At 27.5% G+C, this 16,188-nt stretch overlaps 3 protein-coding genes across 3 annotated transcripts; all 3 read right to left on the bottom strand.

The window, feature by feature from the left end:
- Positions 1 to 4,356: 4,356 nt before the first annotated feature.
- LOC150025718 (uncharacterized) lies at positions 4,357 to 5,723 on the bottom strand. Its single transcript, XM_090304663.1, has 2 exons — positions 4,930 to 5,723; positions 4,357 to 4,579 (listed from the first exon to the last, which is right to left on the bottom strand). Exon 1 carries the CDS (start codon positions 5,675 to 5,677, stop codon positions 4,997 to 4,999), a length of 681 nt encoding a protein of 226 aa, XP_090160789.1. The 5' UTR covers positions 5,678 to 5,723; the 3' UTR covers positions 4,357 to 4,579; positions 4,930 to 4,996.
- A 4,836-nt stretch (positions 5,724 to 10,559) lies between these two features.
- LOC137827939 (uncharacterized) lies at positions 10,560 to 11,526 on the bottom strand. The gene is made up of 2 exons (XM_068634318.2): positions 10,895 to 11,526; positions 10,560 to 10,744 (listed from the first exon to the last, which is right to left on the bottom strand). The coding sequence occupies exons 1-2, from the start codon at positions 11,513 to 11,515 to the stop codon at positions 10,664 to 10,666; spliced, it is 702 nt and encodes a 233-aa protein (XP_068490419.2). The 5' UTR covers positions 11,516 to 11,526; the 3' UTR covers positions 10,560 to 10,663.
- A 2,397-nt stretch (positions 11,527 to 13,923) lies between these two features.
- LOC137827938 (uncharacterized) lies at positions 13,924 to 15,206 on the bottom strand. Its single transcript, XM_068634317.2, has 2 exons — positions 14,565 to 15,206; positions 13,924 to 14,004 (listed from the first exon to the last, which is right to left on the bottom strand). Exons 1-2 carry the CDS (start codon positions 15,204 to 15,206, stop codon positions 13,924 to 13,926), a joined length of 723 nt encoding a protein of 240 aa, XP_068490418.2.
- Between the last annotated feature and the right edge of the window lie 982 nt (positions 15,207 to 16,188).

The raw sequence follows: 16,188 nt of genomic DNA, 5'->3' as shown, positions 1-16,188 counted from the left end.
AGTGTAAAAATAATAAACAATAATAACTCTTTCCTTTCTTTTGTAAATTATTTATGTAGCAATAAAGATGTCCAAAATATGATATTTTTTTAAATATCACACGTTTAATCTTTTTTTTTTAAGTCAATAAGTTGCCATGGAATATTTTTCACCCATGTGTTTAGAAACATTAAATTGCCATGGAATGTAATTTTGGGTGGTCCTAATAGTAAATGCATAGGCTTTTAGACTTAATAAAGACAGGAGTCTACTTATAACTAGAGGGTGCAAATAGAAATTGTAAACTCTATTTCCATTTTCACTTTATTAAAACAACTCTTCATATTCTTCTTTCCTTATAACAAGTTAAGGATTGTTTATAAGTGCACCATAATCGATTTTCTTTACATAAACAAGCTTAAGCAATTTTCTACACAATATAGTAAGAATATAGTAAGATGCATAATCGATTTTAATTGATTTTGTCTGAACCATAAAAAAAAAATATTTTAAGAATTTTATATATTTCAGATTTTGATTTAAACAAGACATTAAATAAGATTTGGGTGTCTGTCTTCCTTTTCTATATTTAATTTATTGTTTGTTGATTAAAAAAAATAAGATTTATATTTATTTAAAATTTTAAATATTTTAAATAAATTATATATTTTAGATTTTTATTTAAATAGTACATTAAATATTTAAAATTTTAAATATTAATCTATTATTACATTTACTTCTTAATACTATTTTTTTTCTTTTCGTGATTGTATAGCAAGTTTCATTAATGAATTTGGTTCAAATATTTTTACAGGTGTAAATCTTCTAAAAGTTTCTCTGCAGTCGAAGATGTTTTTATCAAAAATCATAATTCGAAATAGTGTTTAATTAGTAATATTTTCTTTTATGTCAACTAAATGCATGGAATTGTAGTCTTCAACTATATAATTGTAATATATTTGTAATTATGATCCTGAAATTATTATTATTTTATTTATATTTACTTTTAATAAAAAAGTTTAAAATTTAATTATAATTTTTTATTTCCATAGTTATTATAGTCATAGTAATCTTTTGTAAAAAAAAATAAAAGTGTACCGTATTTAGATGATTCATCTTTTAATAAATTAAATTATTGATTTTTTTTATTTTAAAATAATTAAATAACTTATATTTTTAGAAGTAACGTGTATATATAATAATCTTTACTTTTTAATATATATATATATATATATATATACTTTATTCTTTAAATAAATAATATACCCTTGTTATAATTTAATAAATAAATTTATTAACAAAAATTTTACTTTTTATATATGGTAGATAAACTCAAAGAAATAGATTCATGAATACTAATTTATGTTTGGTTTTCATTTGAGAAAGAATTTATTTCTTGTAAAAAGAATATGCAATCCATTGTTATTAATTATTTGAACATAACAACTCTTAATTGTGTTTATGTTTTTTATTAAAATGTTTGCTTTATTTAGTATTTTAAAATATTTTTAATTGTGTCTAAATATTCTTTTTACAAATTTATTATCAATAAGAGGACATGATTATTATTTTTATCTTTTCGTTTCAAACTCATCCATCAACTTTTTTTTCAATATCTTCACATTTTTCAGTTAAACAACAAAATGGAAAATGGAGAAGGAAATAACAAGTTCGAAAGGAAAATCAAACAATTTTTTTTATAAGAAGTCAACAGAAAATGTTTACTTTTATAATATATTTAAAACTTAATTAAATATTTTAAATGTATACTTAATTTAAAATAAAAGTTTGTAACATGTATCCCTTCTTTAACGTTAATCGTTGAGATGTTTTTGTTCCGTATTTCATTTTAAAATTGATAAATATAGCAACATTTTAAAATGTTGATGAAAAATCTAAATATAAAAAAAGATCGTTTCGTAACAGACATATTCTCTTCTAACAACCAATTTTAATAATATAATAAATAAATTCTTTAACAAAATTTTTATAAATTGTAGGAAAATTCAAATAGATTGATGAATACTAATTTATGTTTGGTTTTCATTTGAGAAAGAATTTTTTTATTACAAAATTATAATATTATCAATCAGATTCTAAATTAGTGTTTTCATTTGAAGTTCTCTTTAAATATAATTTTAAAATATAATTTTTTAAATCTTAAATAAATATAAGTTTTAAATATTTAATGTTGTATTTAAATAAATATATAAAATTCTTAAAATTCTTAAAATATTCAAAATCCTAAATAAATACAAATCCCAAATATTTAAAATCCTATTTAAATAAAAAATTTAAAATATTTTAAATTTAAAGTCCTATTTAAATGAAATTTTAAAATATATATTTAATGTTATGTAATAATAGATTAATATCAAAAGATAACAGAATTACGAAATCAGTAATTATTTGAATTAATAGTTATTTAGAAGCAATTATCACAAATCTATAAGCAGTTTTTTTTTTTGGTAAATTCCTATTACTATTTAAACTTTTATTTCTCTAACTAGCACCTTTTGTTTTTATTTCCCTATCTAGCACCTTTTTGTTTTTATTTTCCTATCTAGCACTCTTTTATTTTTTATTTCCCTATCTAACACCATTTAAAAAATAAATAAATAAATAATAATTAATTTTTTATTTTGATAATTTTAATTTTGAATGCATTAAAAACTAAATATTTTTAATGTTTAAAATAGTTAGAAATATAATTAATGAATAAAGAAATGTGTTTTTACAAAATAAAAATAAAAAAGTAATAAATTTAAAATGTTTAGTTTAAAAATTATTTTTTTAAGAATGAATAAAATAAAAAATTAAACTCTACAACAACATAAAAGTTGAATATATAAAAATAAATTAGTATTTATTTTTATTATTATTGATGATGTAATTATGTTAATTTCAAGTAAAAAATACATGACATAATTATAAAATAACAAAGTTAAATAAGGACTGATATGGACATAAAAGAACAACATGATCGGAAAAAAATGTTCATATTGTTAAACACCAAGACACACATAAATAATATGTCCCAACATTACTGGATTCTGCACTTCTCGTCATTAATTATGTTTCATTTCACACAAACTATTTAATGTACCATTGAAGAAAATATTAAATGAATTATCATCTTTCATTTATTTTCTTTTTATGATCAACATATACTTATTTAGTATTGCCTTATATCTCTTATATTTATCTTATTTGGATTTATTTTTATATATTTTATCTTTATCTTAATTTTTTTTGTCTTTATTTTATATCTTTTATGTTTTTAGTTATTATTTTTTTTCTACCATTCTTTTTTTTTATTGTTGCTGTTTTTATTTTCTAGATTTTTTTTTTCATTTTTTGCTTCTCATTTTTAAGCATTAAGTATAACATTTGCTTTAGTTTTTTTTTTAGGATTTTGCATTTAGGATAGACACTTCAATATTATTTGTGTATCCACTATTAATTAATACTAATTGACTTTGTTTTTTTTGTAATTATGTCATGTATTTTTTACTTGAAATTAACATGATTACATCATCAATAATAATAAAAATAAATAGTAATTTATGTTTATAGATTCAACTTTTATGTTGTTGTAGGGTTTAATTTTTTATTTTCTTCATTCTTAAAAAAATAATTTTAAACTAAACATTTTTATTTTATTTTATAAAAACTCATTTATTTATTCATTAATTATATTTCTAACTATTTTAAACATTAAAAATATTTAGTTTTTAATTCAAAATTAAAATTATCAAAAAATAAATAAATTATTATTTATTTATTTATTTTTGAAATGGTGCTAGATAGGAAAATAAAAAATAAAAGGGTGCTAGATAGGGAAATAAAAACAAAAGGGTGCTAGATAGGGAAATAAAAACAAAAGGGTACTAGTTAGGGAAATAAAAGTCTAAATAGTGCTAGATAGGGAATTTACCCATTTTTTTTTTCTTTTCATTAAAATTAAAATTTAATTTATTAAATAAAATATACTATTTAAAACTATTAAGATTTGTGGCTCAATTCCCTATTTAAAACTATTAAATAAATTTGTATTTATTTAAGATTTTGAATATTTTATAAATTTTATATATTTCATATTTTTATTAAATATTTAAAATTTAAAGACCTATTTAAATGAAATTTTGAAATATATATTTAATGTCCTATTTCAGATATGTAGTAATAGATTAATATCAAAAGATAACAGAATTACGAAATCAGTAATTATTTGAATTAATAGTTATTTAGAAGCAAATATTTTAGATACAAATTGAAATGTGGAAAAGAAGTACGCATATTTCCTAAATATTTATTAAATATTTTTTTATAAACCATATCAATAACAAATCAAAATAAAATAAGTATAACATTTTTAAGAACTCAACGTTTATATATTTTATCCTCTTCAATTTATAAGAGCATAAATTTTAAAATGGAAGTAGGACATATACAATTTTAAGAACTCAACGTTTAATTATATAGTGGAGGACTACAATTCCATGCATTGGTTATTGACATAAAAGAAAATTAATAGTTAAACTGTGTGAAACCCTATGTGAGTCTTCGACTGCAGAGAAGCCTTCAGAATATTCATACCCTGTAAAATTATATTAAGCACATAAATTAATGAAGAGTAATTTACAATTAGGCTATGTAGCACAGTGAAAACGTAAAATCTCTAAATTTTTTTTTAATGTTCTATATTATTTTTTTAAGTACAAAAATGTTTTTCATGTGGTTTAAAAAATTTATTTTTTATTTTTATAATCATAATAACAATTTATCCAATGAAGTTTGAATTTTGAAAAAGTAAATATATATTTTTTTTAAAAATTTGGTTAGAACCATGATAATGTCATAAGACATGTCATTTAAAAGAAGTATTAAGTTAGATAAGAAAAATGAAGAAAGAAAAGAGAGAAAAACAATTAGTGTTGGAGATCCCACCTTGACTAGAAATCAGAGCCTTTCATTCTATATAAGTGGATGCAAACCTAAACCTTTTGAGCCGATTTTATGAGATTGAGTTAGACTTAAAATCCACTTTGTAATATGGTATCAAGTCTATCCTAACGAGTGTTTGTGTTAGACCTATCTGGTCACCACGGAACACCCAAAAGTTTATAGTGTCTCCAAGAATTAGTAAGCTTGACATTGGCTGAATCACCAAATCATCCATCACCATGTAAGTCACCACCTCTTTCACAAAACCACCGGCAAAACGATCGTTTGGATTGCCACCAGCTAAACTCAATTTAGCGTTCATATTTAGTTCACAGTTTTCAGGACAACGAGTGCGGTTATCACACGTGACGTGAGCATAGTGATTCGGGCACCTGTAGAACAGCGCGGTGGCGGAGATGTTGCAAGAACTGTCATCGACGGAAGGAAGAAGATCGGAGATCTGTGATAAAGAGATGAAGGGCCTCGGCTTCAAGAGAAGATCCTTGTGCTTGTTTGGTTGCATGTAAGTTTCATCCAGATTTTCAACACTTTTATAGAGATTGGCTATGCAGCCAACCATTTGAACCTTTTTCAGAAAGCCTATGACAGCGCCAATACGAAAGCAGAGCAAGCTAAAGAGAAAGTCTATAACAGGTTTTGATGCTTCGGCGAAGAGCACCTTATCACGGTTAGTGTCGATAAACAATTTCATAGTAAATTGGTAGGAAGAAGAAGAAGAAGAAGATGCCATGGTGATAGATACAGTGATATATGGTCTCTCACAGGTCTTATAACTTGTGTCTGAAATGTGAATGTTAAGCCATTATGTATATAGATGCAGATATGGACCTTCAACGGCAAGCATGGCCGTGAACAGAGAAAAAAAAAATATGCAGTCTGCAAAATTTAATCGTTTCTACGTCTTGAATGGTTATTTAGCAGTGTATAATGATTATTTTATCTGTCAAATTTAAACAGAACTTTGGGTTCTGCTATTCATGGTTATTAATTATTTGAAGACTCTTTACATTATCAAGAAGTCACGCACATATTCAATTTAGTACTACCACATCCTTATTTCTTAACCAATTTTAAATGTTCAATATCATATTCCAAGCATGCGATACGGCAGTTTCACAAAAATAAAAGAAAAAAAAAAAATTTCATTCATAGGAGAACACCTTGGGTTGGAGAGAGCCGAGAAGAGTGGAGCATAGGAGTAGGCATGGGTGCACAGTCCAACATACCAGCGTCATTCAACAGATCTAGAGTATATTTTCTCTGACAGAGATGAATACCGGTTGAGTTGCGTGCCACCTCAAGGCCCAAGAAATAGGTGAGGTCTCCAAGATTTTTTACTTTGAACTGTTCGTCCAACAGATTTGTAATGCGGACAATTTCCTCAGTATCATTTCCAGTGAGTACAATATCATCCACATACACAAGAAAAACAGTGCTGTTAGTGCCTTTATGTTTTAAGAACAGAGAATTATCAGCAGTGGACAAGATATAATTATGAGACAACAAAAAGTTAGATAGTTTTGCATACCATTCACTACAAGAAAATTATGAAATAGAAACCAATTTTTAGAGACCAAAATAATTAGTTGTAATAGTAACTAAATTAGAGACCATCTTGGAAACTAAAACAAAAATTGGTTTTTAAATTAGTTTCTATTATTTTCTATTAATGTTAAATAGTTTCTAAATTGGTCTCTAATTAGCAACCAAGGTTTTAGAGACTAAATTTAGAAACTAAATAATTGGTAGATAAAAACATTGGTTACTAAAATGGTCTCTAATTTAGTTACTATTGCAACTAATTATTTTGGTTTCTAAAAATTGGTTTCTATTTGATGATTTTCTTGTAGTGATTGTCTTCCCGCTTGTCAAAGCCCATACAAAGAACGTTGTAATTTGCAAACATGAGTGCTGTTAGGAGGAAGAAGACCCGGTGGAGGTTTCATGTAGACAGTCTCAACTAGGTCTCCATGTAGGAAAGCATTGTTGACGTCTAGTTGCTTCAATACCCAGTTTTGTGCCGCGACAAGAGCAAGTAACAGGCGAAGTGTAGTGAGCTTGGCAACGGGTGCAAAGGTTTCCAGGAAATCAAGTCCTTCTAACTGCGTGTAGCCCTTGGCAACAAGACGGGCTTTGTACCTCTCTATGGTACCATCAGATTTCCTTTTTATTTTATATATCCATCTGCAGCCAATGGCAATCTTACCTGGAGGGAGAGAAGTAATGACCTGTGTGATTGGTTTCAAGCACTTCTAGCTCCTCTTTCATGGCTTGCTGCCAGCATGGGTGCTTTGATGCTTCCACATAGGATTGCAGCTCCATATGTGATGAGACAGAAAAAATAAATCTTTTAAAAGCTGTAGATAAAGATTTATAAGAGACAAAGTTAGAAATAGGGTATTTTGTACTTACATTATTTGTATGTATGGAAAAGGTATGAAAATCATGTAGATACATTGGCATTTTCCTCTGATAGGTTGACCTTCTTAGAGTGGTATCAGGTTGTTCTTCAGCAGCAGTGAATTGTGCCTCATTAACAAGGCCATCAGGTTCAAAGGAATCACCAGATTGATCATAAATGTCATTATTTCCAATAAAATCAGTATTACCAGTCACCAGACTTTCCTTAGTGTTATCAAGAGAATCATCATGAATAAAATCATCAGTAAAAACATAATTATGGGGAATTGGAAGGGATAAGTTGTTGGGTCTTTCATTATTATCAACATTCAATTTATAGGGAAATTGATGTTCATGAAATATTACATGTCTTGAGACCTCAATTTTGTGATTTTTAAGATTTAAAAAGACATAGCCTTTGGTATGAGGCCGAAAACCCAAGAACACTCCAGAAACAGCACGTGCATCAAACTTTTTTTTATGTTAGAAGTGATAGTACTAGAATAACAAAGGCATCCAAACACGCGAAGAGCAGTTAGATCATACGATTTAGCATGCAGTTTCTCATAAGGAGATTTATTCTCTAATAAAGGAGTCGGAGTGCAGTTTATCAAAAGAACAACATGTAAAGTAGCAAAATTCCAAAATATAGGAGGCAAGTTTGCTTGAAAAATAAGAGCACGAGTTACATTTAGTATATGCTGATGTTTCCTCTCAGCCACACCGTTTTGTTCGGGTGTCTCAACACAAGTAGTTTGATGAATAATACCTTTAGAGGAGAAAAAAGATTTCATGGCAAATTCTTGTCCATTATCAGTACGAATTATTTTGACATTGCTTTCAAACTGATTTTTAACATATGCAATGAAATTTTCAATGTGAGTTCTGGTTTCAGATTTAGTGACCATGGGAATAAGCCAAGTAAAACGTGAAAAATAATCAACAATAGTTAAAAAAATATTTATGACCATACATAGAAGAAAGAGAACATGGACCCCAAATATCCATATGAAGTAATTCAAAACAGCGATTAGTACGAGAACTACTCAAAGGAAAGCACAATCTCTTTTGATTTGCTCTATGGCAACTATCACATACATGGGTTTTGTCAGTAGTAATAAACGGAAATTGAGTTCTCAAAACAAGTAATCTTTCATCAGAAATATGACCCATTCTATTGTGCCACAGATTATGGTCTTTATCAGTGGTACTGTAAGAAGAGGCAACAATTTTGAGCCTAGAATTACAAACAATAGCAGAATCAAGAATATACAGGCCATCTGTGGTCTTAACTGTACCAATCCTCTCGTTGGTAACATTGTCCTGTATTTCACATTTATTTGAAGAAAAAATTAATCTGTAATCCAAGTCAGAAGTAATTTTTGAGACAGATATCAAATTAAAAGCAAAGTGAGGTACATACAAGACATTTCTTAGGTAAAGCCTTTTACTAAAGACAACAGTGCCAGAGTATTTAGCCAGAACATGATGGCCATTTGGCAGATTTATAGGGACAGGTTTAATAGATTTATATGAGGCAAAATTGGATAAAGAAACACATACATGATCAGTAGCTCCTGAGTCCAAGACCCGGCAAGAATTAGTTTTGAGAGGGAGATTACCTGTTGAAGAATTAGATTGATCCGTCACTTGGTGAGCTGAATGGGTGGAGAGAAATCCCACTTGATTCACTTGTGTCGGATTGATCATGCTTTTGTTATCAACATCACTCTTATTTTGCTTGAATATGTCGGAAAGGATCTGGTACTGCAAGGGAGTGAGGGTAATGTTGCCCTCTTCCTGTCCTTTTTGACAATTTTCAGAAGAAACATCATCAGTAGACACAATACTATTAATCTGACTGGGTTTTCCACCATTGGAAAATTTATATCCAGGAGGATAACCATGTTTCTTGTAGCAACTCTCAACAATATGGCCACTTATGCCACAATGAGTGCAGATTTTCTTATTATTGTTATTTTTGTATATTTTACTGTCTTTATTTGGAAAGCCATTCTTTCGAAAACAAAAATTTTCAGTGTGCCCTATCTTACCCAAAAGTTACAAATAACAGAAGCAGAAAACTAGCAGAACCAAGGTTGCGGTTAATACTAATATTGCTAACAACATTGTTGATACTAGTGACCAAAGTATTACTAACCAACTGATGTTCTTGTTGTACCACCAGGAAAAAAAAAAAAATCTTTGATATGGGAGGGATAGGTTCCATCAACAGAACGTGAGACTTGATGTTGTGATATTGCTCATTTAACCCTCTGAGAAACTGCGTTGCCTGATCTACTAAATGGAATATCTAGTTCTTGATTTTTTTTCACTTATTGAAAATGTAAAGAGTCGTTACGTTCAAATAATTAATAAAAATGGATTGCAGAACCAAAAGTCTCTTTAAATTTGACAGATAAAAGAATAATTAATACAAACATATTTCACATCAACAAATTCTTATAATAATTAATTGAGAAATAATCAACAATCAATAACAAGATTAGTAACTCCAAGGGGAAACTGCGCATGTGAGATATGAAGTTATTTTAAGTTTTTGAGATGTAAAATAAATTAATTATGACAACAACTTTTATTGAAAACGAAAAGACGCATATAACAATTTACTTGAATTTCGTCTCAAAAGATTCTTTTGACCCATTAGTTAAGAAAATTATATCATCCTTAAAAAAATACTAACTTGACAATTTATTTTAATTATAATACCCATTATCCATTTATAATGGATTGTCAAAATAGTTATTTTTGTTTGTCTCTGTCCATAATATTATAATATTCGTTTAACAATAAGTTTTTTCAAAAAACTAAAATCTACAAAATATCAAAACAAAAAATTCATATGAAATGAAATTTAAACCTAATTCAATCTTATAAAAATCTTATAAAATTGATTAAATTTAGAGTGACTTATATACTAAAAAATATTTTTATTATTTGTAATTAATATGACTCTAATAACTATACTAATAAAAACTAAGTATCAAACACATTGTAAAAAACATTTAAATACTTTAAAGTTTAAAACAAAAATACATAAGAAAACAGCACATCTTAATATATACGTAATGTTTTCGTAACGAATTTAAAATGTTGCATATTAATCTAATTTCCAATTTAAAGCGTTGAATATCATTCCATTCATGCTAGCATTTACAAGGCAGTTTCCAACAAAAAGGTAGAGAATATTTCAGGATCATAATTATAAATATCTTATAATTATATAGTTCAAGACTACATTTCCATGCACTGATAGACACAAAAGAAAATAATATTAATTAAACTAACTGAAACCCTACTTCGAATTATGATTCTTGAGAAAAACATCAGTCAGAACCTTCTTCGACTGCAGAGAAGCCTTCAGAAGATTCACACCCTGTAAAAATATTTGAAGCAAATTAATTAATAAACCATTTTATACAAAAAAAAAAATTAAACTTAACTTAATTTTACAAAATTTATACACACTTAAATAATATATGTTATTCTTATATATTATAAAATATTTTATGAACATGACAGATACCTGTTCCGTATCCAACACGACCACCTTCTCCTGCAAGGCACCAACCTCTTTGACGTTGAATTTGTTAAGTAAGGTTATGGTTGAAATGGTTGACATGGGCTGAATCACCAAATCATCCATCACCATGTAAGTCACCACCTCTTTCACAAAGCCACTCTTGTCGCCACCACTATCCTTTCCATTGACACCAACAAAACTCACTTCACAGATCATAGCTTTTCCACAGTTACGTTCAGGACAAGGAGTGCGGTTATCACGTGTGATGTGACCAGGGTGACTTGGGCACCTGTAGAAGTTGGACGCATCAACGGAAGGAAGAAGACCGGAGATCTGTGATGAAGAGATGGCTGCACTCGGCTTCAAGAGAAGATCCTTCTGCCGGTTTGGTTGCATGTAAGTTTCATCCAGATTTTCAACACTTTCGTAGAGATTTCCTAAGCTTCCAACCATGTGTTCCTTGTTCAGAATCCTTATGACAGTGCCGATAGGCAAACAGAGCAAGCTAAAGAGAAAGTCGATAACAGGTTTTGATGCTTCAGCGAAGAGGACCATGTTACGTTTTGTGTCGATAAGCAATTTCAGAGTCAATTTGGAGGAAGAAGAAGAAGAAGAAGATTCCATGGTGTTAGATATAGTGAAATGCTCTCTCACAGCTCTTATAACTTGTCTCCAAATGTTAAGCCATATATATATATATATACAAATGCAGAGATGCATTGTAGGAAAATGATACTTTTCAATACAATTTTCTATACAATCTTATAAATTTATGTTTTATTATATATCTGTTATTACATGAGTAAAATATAATTATAAGAATAATCAAATTATTATTTTTCTTAAATGATATGAAAAATGAAAAATGTTAAAATAATAATATTGGTTGTATAAAAAATGTGAAGTGTTTGAGTGCTTTTATTAAACACTACAGCAGTGAATAAAGTAGTCTGCAAAATTGAATGGGAAGCGTAATCGTTTCTAACTATTTGTATTTACCAATGTATAATGATTGTTTTATCTGTCAAATTTACAGATACTTTTGTGGGTTCTGCAATTCTTTGTTAATAGTACTTGATGAAAAATCTGATATCATAATATCATAAGGAAAAGAAATGATTTGACAACTCTTATATAATGATGAATATAAAAATAAATATTTATAATAAATATTAAATTTAGAATTAAGTGATACAAAAAATACTAAAATAATAATATTAGAAATTATAATATGATTATATATAAAAATGTCTAAAAAGAAATTCTCTCACCTAATAACCAATTTTAATAATATATTCTATATATATTAAAAGGACAAGATTTCTTTAACATCTAAAAGTAAATGTTTTTATCTTTTTAATGGTGATATTTTGTTTCACGGGTGTCAAAGTAGTATTATAAAAATTACAAACGATTAAATACTCAAATTTAGTGTCTTGAAGTTGTGATTTTAAAATTTATAATGATTATAATTTTATTAAATTAAAATATAATGTCAATTATTAAATTAATATATTAATGAAAACACTTGTATTTTTTTTTGACAAAAAAAAATACCATGACTATAATAACTATTGAAATAAAAATATATTATTAAATTTTAAAATAAAATTATCAAAAGTAAAATATATACAATAAATAATTTTCTAAATTTTTATATGTAATTTTTTATTGTGTATGTTGTTTTTATTGAGAAAAAACATTTGAATTTAAAAGAGATTATTTAAAAGGTAAAGTTATAAGAAATTAGATTCATTTGTTTTAATTTAAATTAAAATTTTCAAAAAAGGTTACAATTAAAATTTTAATTTAAAATAAATAATTATTAAAAATGTTATATTTCAATATTATATTAAAAAAATTAAAAATGAATTGTGTAAAATAAAAGGAATCTAAAGGACCGGCAAAGTGGTAGGTCCACCCCCTACAAAATATGAGCTCGTTTTCATGGCTGACAAGATTGCGAACTGACTCGCATTTTTTTTTTAATCGTGGAGGAGGAGTGGAGGCAGCAGTGTGCGGCGACAATGGTGTGCAACAAAGCAATAATTTCAGGCGAACCTGCACGGAGGCGCAGGCGGAGCGAGCGACGACAATGCAACGAAAGTGCGTTATTTGGAACATAAATGTTTTGTGTTTTGAGTGAAAACCTATTTTTCTTTCACTCAAAGTTGCGACTCTTCCACCAGACCATTGTTGTTGCTAACTCAATTTTATTTTATTTTGCGGGCTAGCGGGTCAACCCTGCCCGCCCCGCTACTAGCCCGAGCAGACCGCAAGTTATACAGGACAGACTAATGTAGGTCAACGAGTTGAAAAGGTCAATCCACAATGCATTTAATAGCACGGGACTTCCGCCCATTTTGCCACCCCATTTTGCCACCCCTTGTAAAAACCCTTTTAAATATTTGTTTCAGATATTAAGGAATTATAATAATTAAGATTACGACTAGGAATAGAGATTTGGGTGGTCCTCACAATAAAACCAAAGAGGAGTGCACTTACCACTAAAGGGTGCAAATAGAAATTTTAAACCCCTTTTCCGTTTCCATTTGATTAAAACAACTCATCATATTCTTCTTTTATTGTACCACCAGAATTTGTAGATAAAGAAGTATGCATATTTTTCTACTAAATATTTATTAAATATTATTATTTTTGATAAAAATATATAAATAACAAATCAAAATAAATACAACATTATAAGAATTCAACGATTATATATCCTTCTCATTTTATAAGATCATAAATTTTAAAACTAAGTATCAATCAAATTGTAAAATACGTTTAAATAATTTAAAGTTTAAAATTATACATTAAAATAGCACATCCTTATTTCGTAACCAATTTAAAATGTTGAATATCATATTCCATGCATGATACCATTCATACGGCAGTTTCCAACAAATAAAAGGTAGAGAATACTTCTGGATCATAATTATAAATATATTATAATTATATTGTTCAAGACAACAATTCCATTTATTTTGTTGACATGAAAGGAAGTATTATTAATTAAACTACGTGAAACCTTACTTCGATTTATTTTTCTTGAGGAAAACATCAGTTAAAACCTTCTTCGACTGCAGAGAAACCTTTAGAAGATTCACACCCTGTAAAAATATGTGAAGCAAATTAATAAACGTAGCATTTTATAAAATAAAAAATTAAATAATAAACTTTAAAATTAACTCAATCTTAAAAAATCAATTTATAAAATATAAGTTTTTGTGATTAATTTTTTTATATCTTAAACTTCGTGTGTATAGTAAAATATATATATATATATATATATTATACGTGTTTTCATAAGTCAAGGTTGTGAAATTTTTACTAAATCTTTATAAAGTAAAGTTTATACTAATTTAAATAATATGAAATGTTTGATATTTTCTTAAAATACATGTAGAAATATATATATATATATATATATATAATATTATAAATGGTTGGATAGCGGTTTAATAAAAAGATAAAAAAAGAATTATTATTTAAGGTATATTATAAGATGTATCATATTAAAAAATAAATTTTCAGTATATCTCAACCTTATAAAAGGTATTATACGATAAAGGTTAGACTCTAACTTTTATATTAATATTCCTTTAACTATATATTAAATTTAAAGATAGATAATTAATGATATTAACATTTATTTATAAACATGAGATACCTGTTCCATATCCAACACGACGACCTTCTCTTGCAAGGCACCAACCTCAGTGACGTTGAATTTGTTAAGTAAGGTAATGCTTGAAATGCTTGACATTGGCTGAATCACTAAATCATCCATCACCATGTAAGTCACTACCTCTTTCACAAAACCACTCTTGTCGCCAAAAATACCCTTTGCACTGCCACCAACAAAACTCACTTTACTGTTCATAGTTCGTCCGCAGTTAGCTTCAGGACAAGGAGTGCAGTTATCACGTGTGACGTGACCAACGTGACCTGGGCACCTGTACAACAGTGTAGTGGCGGAGAAGTTGAAAGAACTGTCATCAACGGAAGGAAGAAGACCGGAGATCTGCGACGAAGAGATGGCGGCACTCGGCCTCAAGAGAAGATCCTTCTGCTGGTTTGGTTGCATGTAAGTTTGATCCAGATTTTCAACACTTTCGTAGAGATTGCCTAAGCTTCCAACCATGTGTTCCTTGTTCAGAATCCTTATGACAGTGCCCATAGGCAAGGAGAGCAAGTTAAAGAGAAAGTCGACAACAGGTTTTGATGCTTCAGCGAAGAGAACCTTGTCACGGTTTGAGTCGATAAGCAATTTCAGAGTCAATTTGGAGGAAGAAGAAGAAGAAGATTCCATGGTGTTAGAACTTAGATATAATAATATACTATCTCACAGGTCTTATATATATAGATGTTGAATGAAGGTTTTGTTTCATTGCTTGTTAAATACTCCAGCAAATGAAACAGCATAATCGTTTCTAACTCTTTATATTCACTATGTATAGTTACTTTTTCGTATGAATGACTCTTTTTTTAACATAACTTTCTCTCTGGTTAAAATTTAGTCTTTTCGTATGGATGCAAAACTAAACTTATCTTATAGATTCATTTTACTGAAGTTGAGTTATGAAAAATGCACACTATAAGATAAGTCATATAGTCTATTCTTACAAAAAAATTTTATCACAAATTATCCATAAATATATATCAGAATATTTTTTAGTATATAAATCAATTTAAATTTAATCAATTTTATAAGATTAAATTAAGTTTAAAGTTCACTTCTTATAATTAACTACAATTATTTTTTCTAACCTTATGGAATTTTTGTTTTGATATTTTGTAGATTTTAGTTTTTTTTTGAAAAACTTATTGTTAAAAGAATATTATAATATTATGGACAGAGACAAAAAAAAATAACTATTTTGACAATCCATTATAAATGGATAATGGGTATTATAATTAAAATAAATTGTCAAGTTAGTATTTTTTTAAGGATGATATAATTTTCTTAACTAATGGGTCAAAAGAATCTTTTGAGACGAAATTCAAGTAAATTGTTATATACGTCTTTTCGTTATCAATAACAATTATTGTCATAATTAATTTATTTTACATATCAAAAACTTAAAATAACTTCATATCTCACATGCGCAGTTTCCCCTTGGAGTTACTAATCTTGTTATTGATTGTTGATTATTTCTCAATTAATTATTATAAGAATTTGTTGATGTGAAATATGTTTGTATTAATTATTCTTTTATCTGTCAAATTTAAAGAGACTTTTGGTTCTGCAATCCATTTTTATTAATTATTTGAACGTAACGACTCTTTACATT

The sequence above is a fragment of the Phaseolus vulgaris genome, chromosome 7 (genome assembly GCF_051622355.1).
Source record: "Phaseolus vulgaris cultivar YP4 chromosome 7, ASM5162235v1, whole genome shotgun sequence".
In the NCBI taxonomy this organism is placed as follows: domain Eukaryota; kingdom Viridiplantae; phylum Streptophyta; class Magnoliopsida; order Fabales; family Fabaceae; genus Phaseolus; species Phaseolus vulgaris.
The sequence above is the reverse complement of the archived record's forward strand: the minus strand, read 5'-3'. Positions and strand labels throughout refer to the sequence as shown.

Coding starts and splice junctions, on each gene's coding strand:
- LOC150025718 (XM_090304663.1), bottom strand. CDS start 5,677: ATGGCATCTTCTTCTTCTTCTTCTTCCTACCAATTTACTATGAAATTG.
- LOC137827939 (XM_068634318.2), bottom strand. CDS start 11,515: ATGGAATCTTCTTCTTCTTCTTCTTCCTCCAAATTGACTCTGAAATTG. Junction 10,745..10,894: donor TCGTGTTGGATACGGAACAG/GTATCTGTCATG, acceptor ATATTTTTACAG/GGTGTGAATCTTCTGAAGGC.
- LOC137827938 (XM_068634317.2), bottom strand. CDS start 15,206: ATGGAATCTTCTTCTTCTTCTTCCTCCAAATTGACTCTGAAATTGCTT. Junction 14,005..14,564: donor TCGTGTTGGATATGGAACAG/GTATCTCATGTT, acceptor ATATTTTTACAG/GGTGTGAATCTTCTAAAGGT.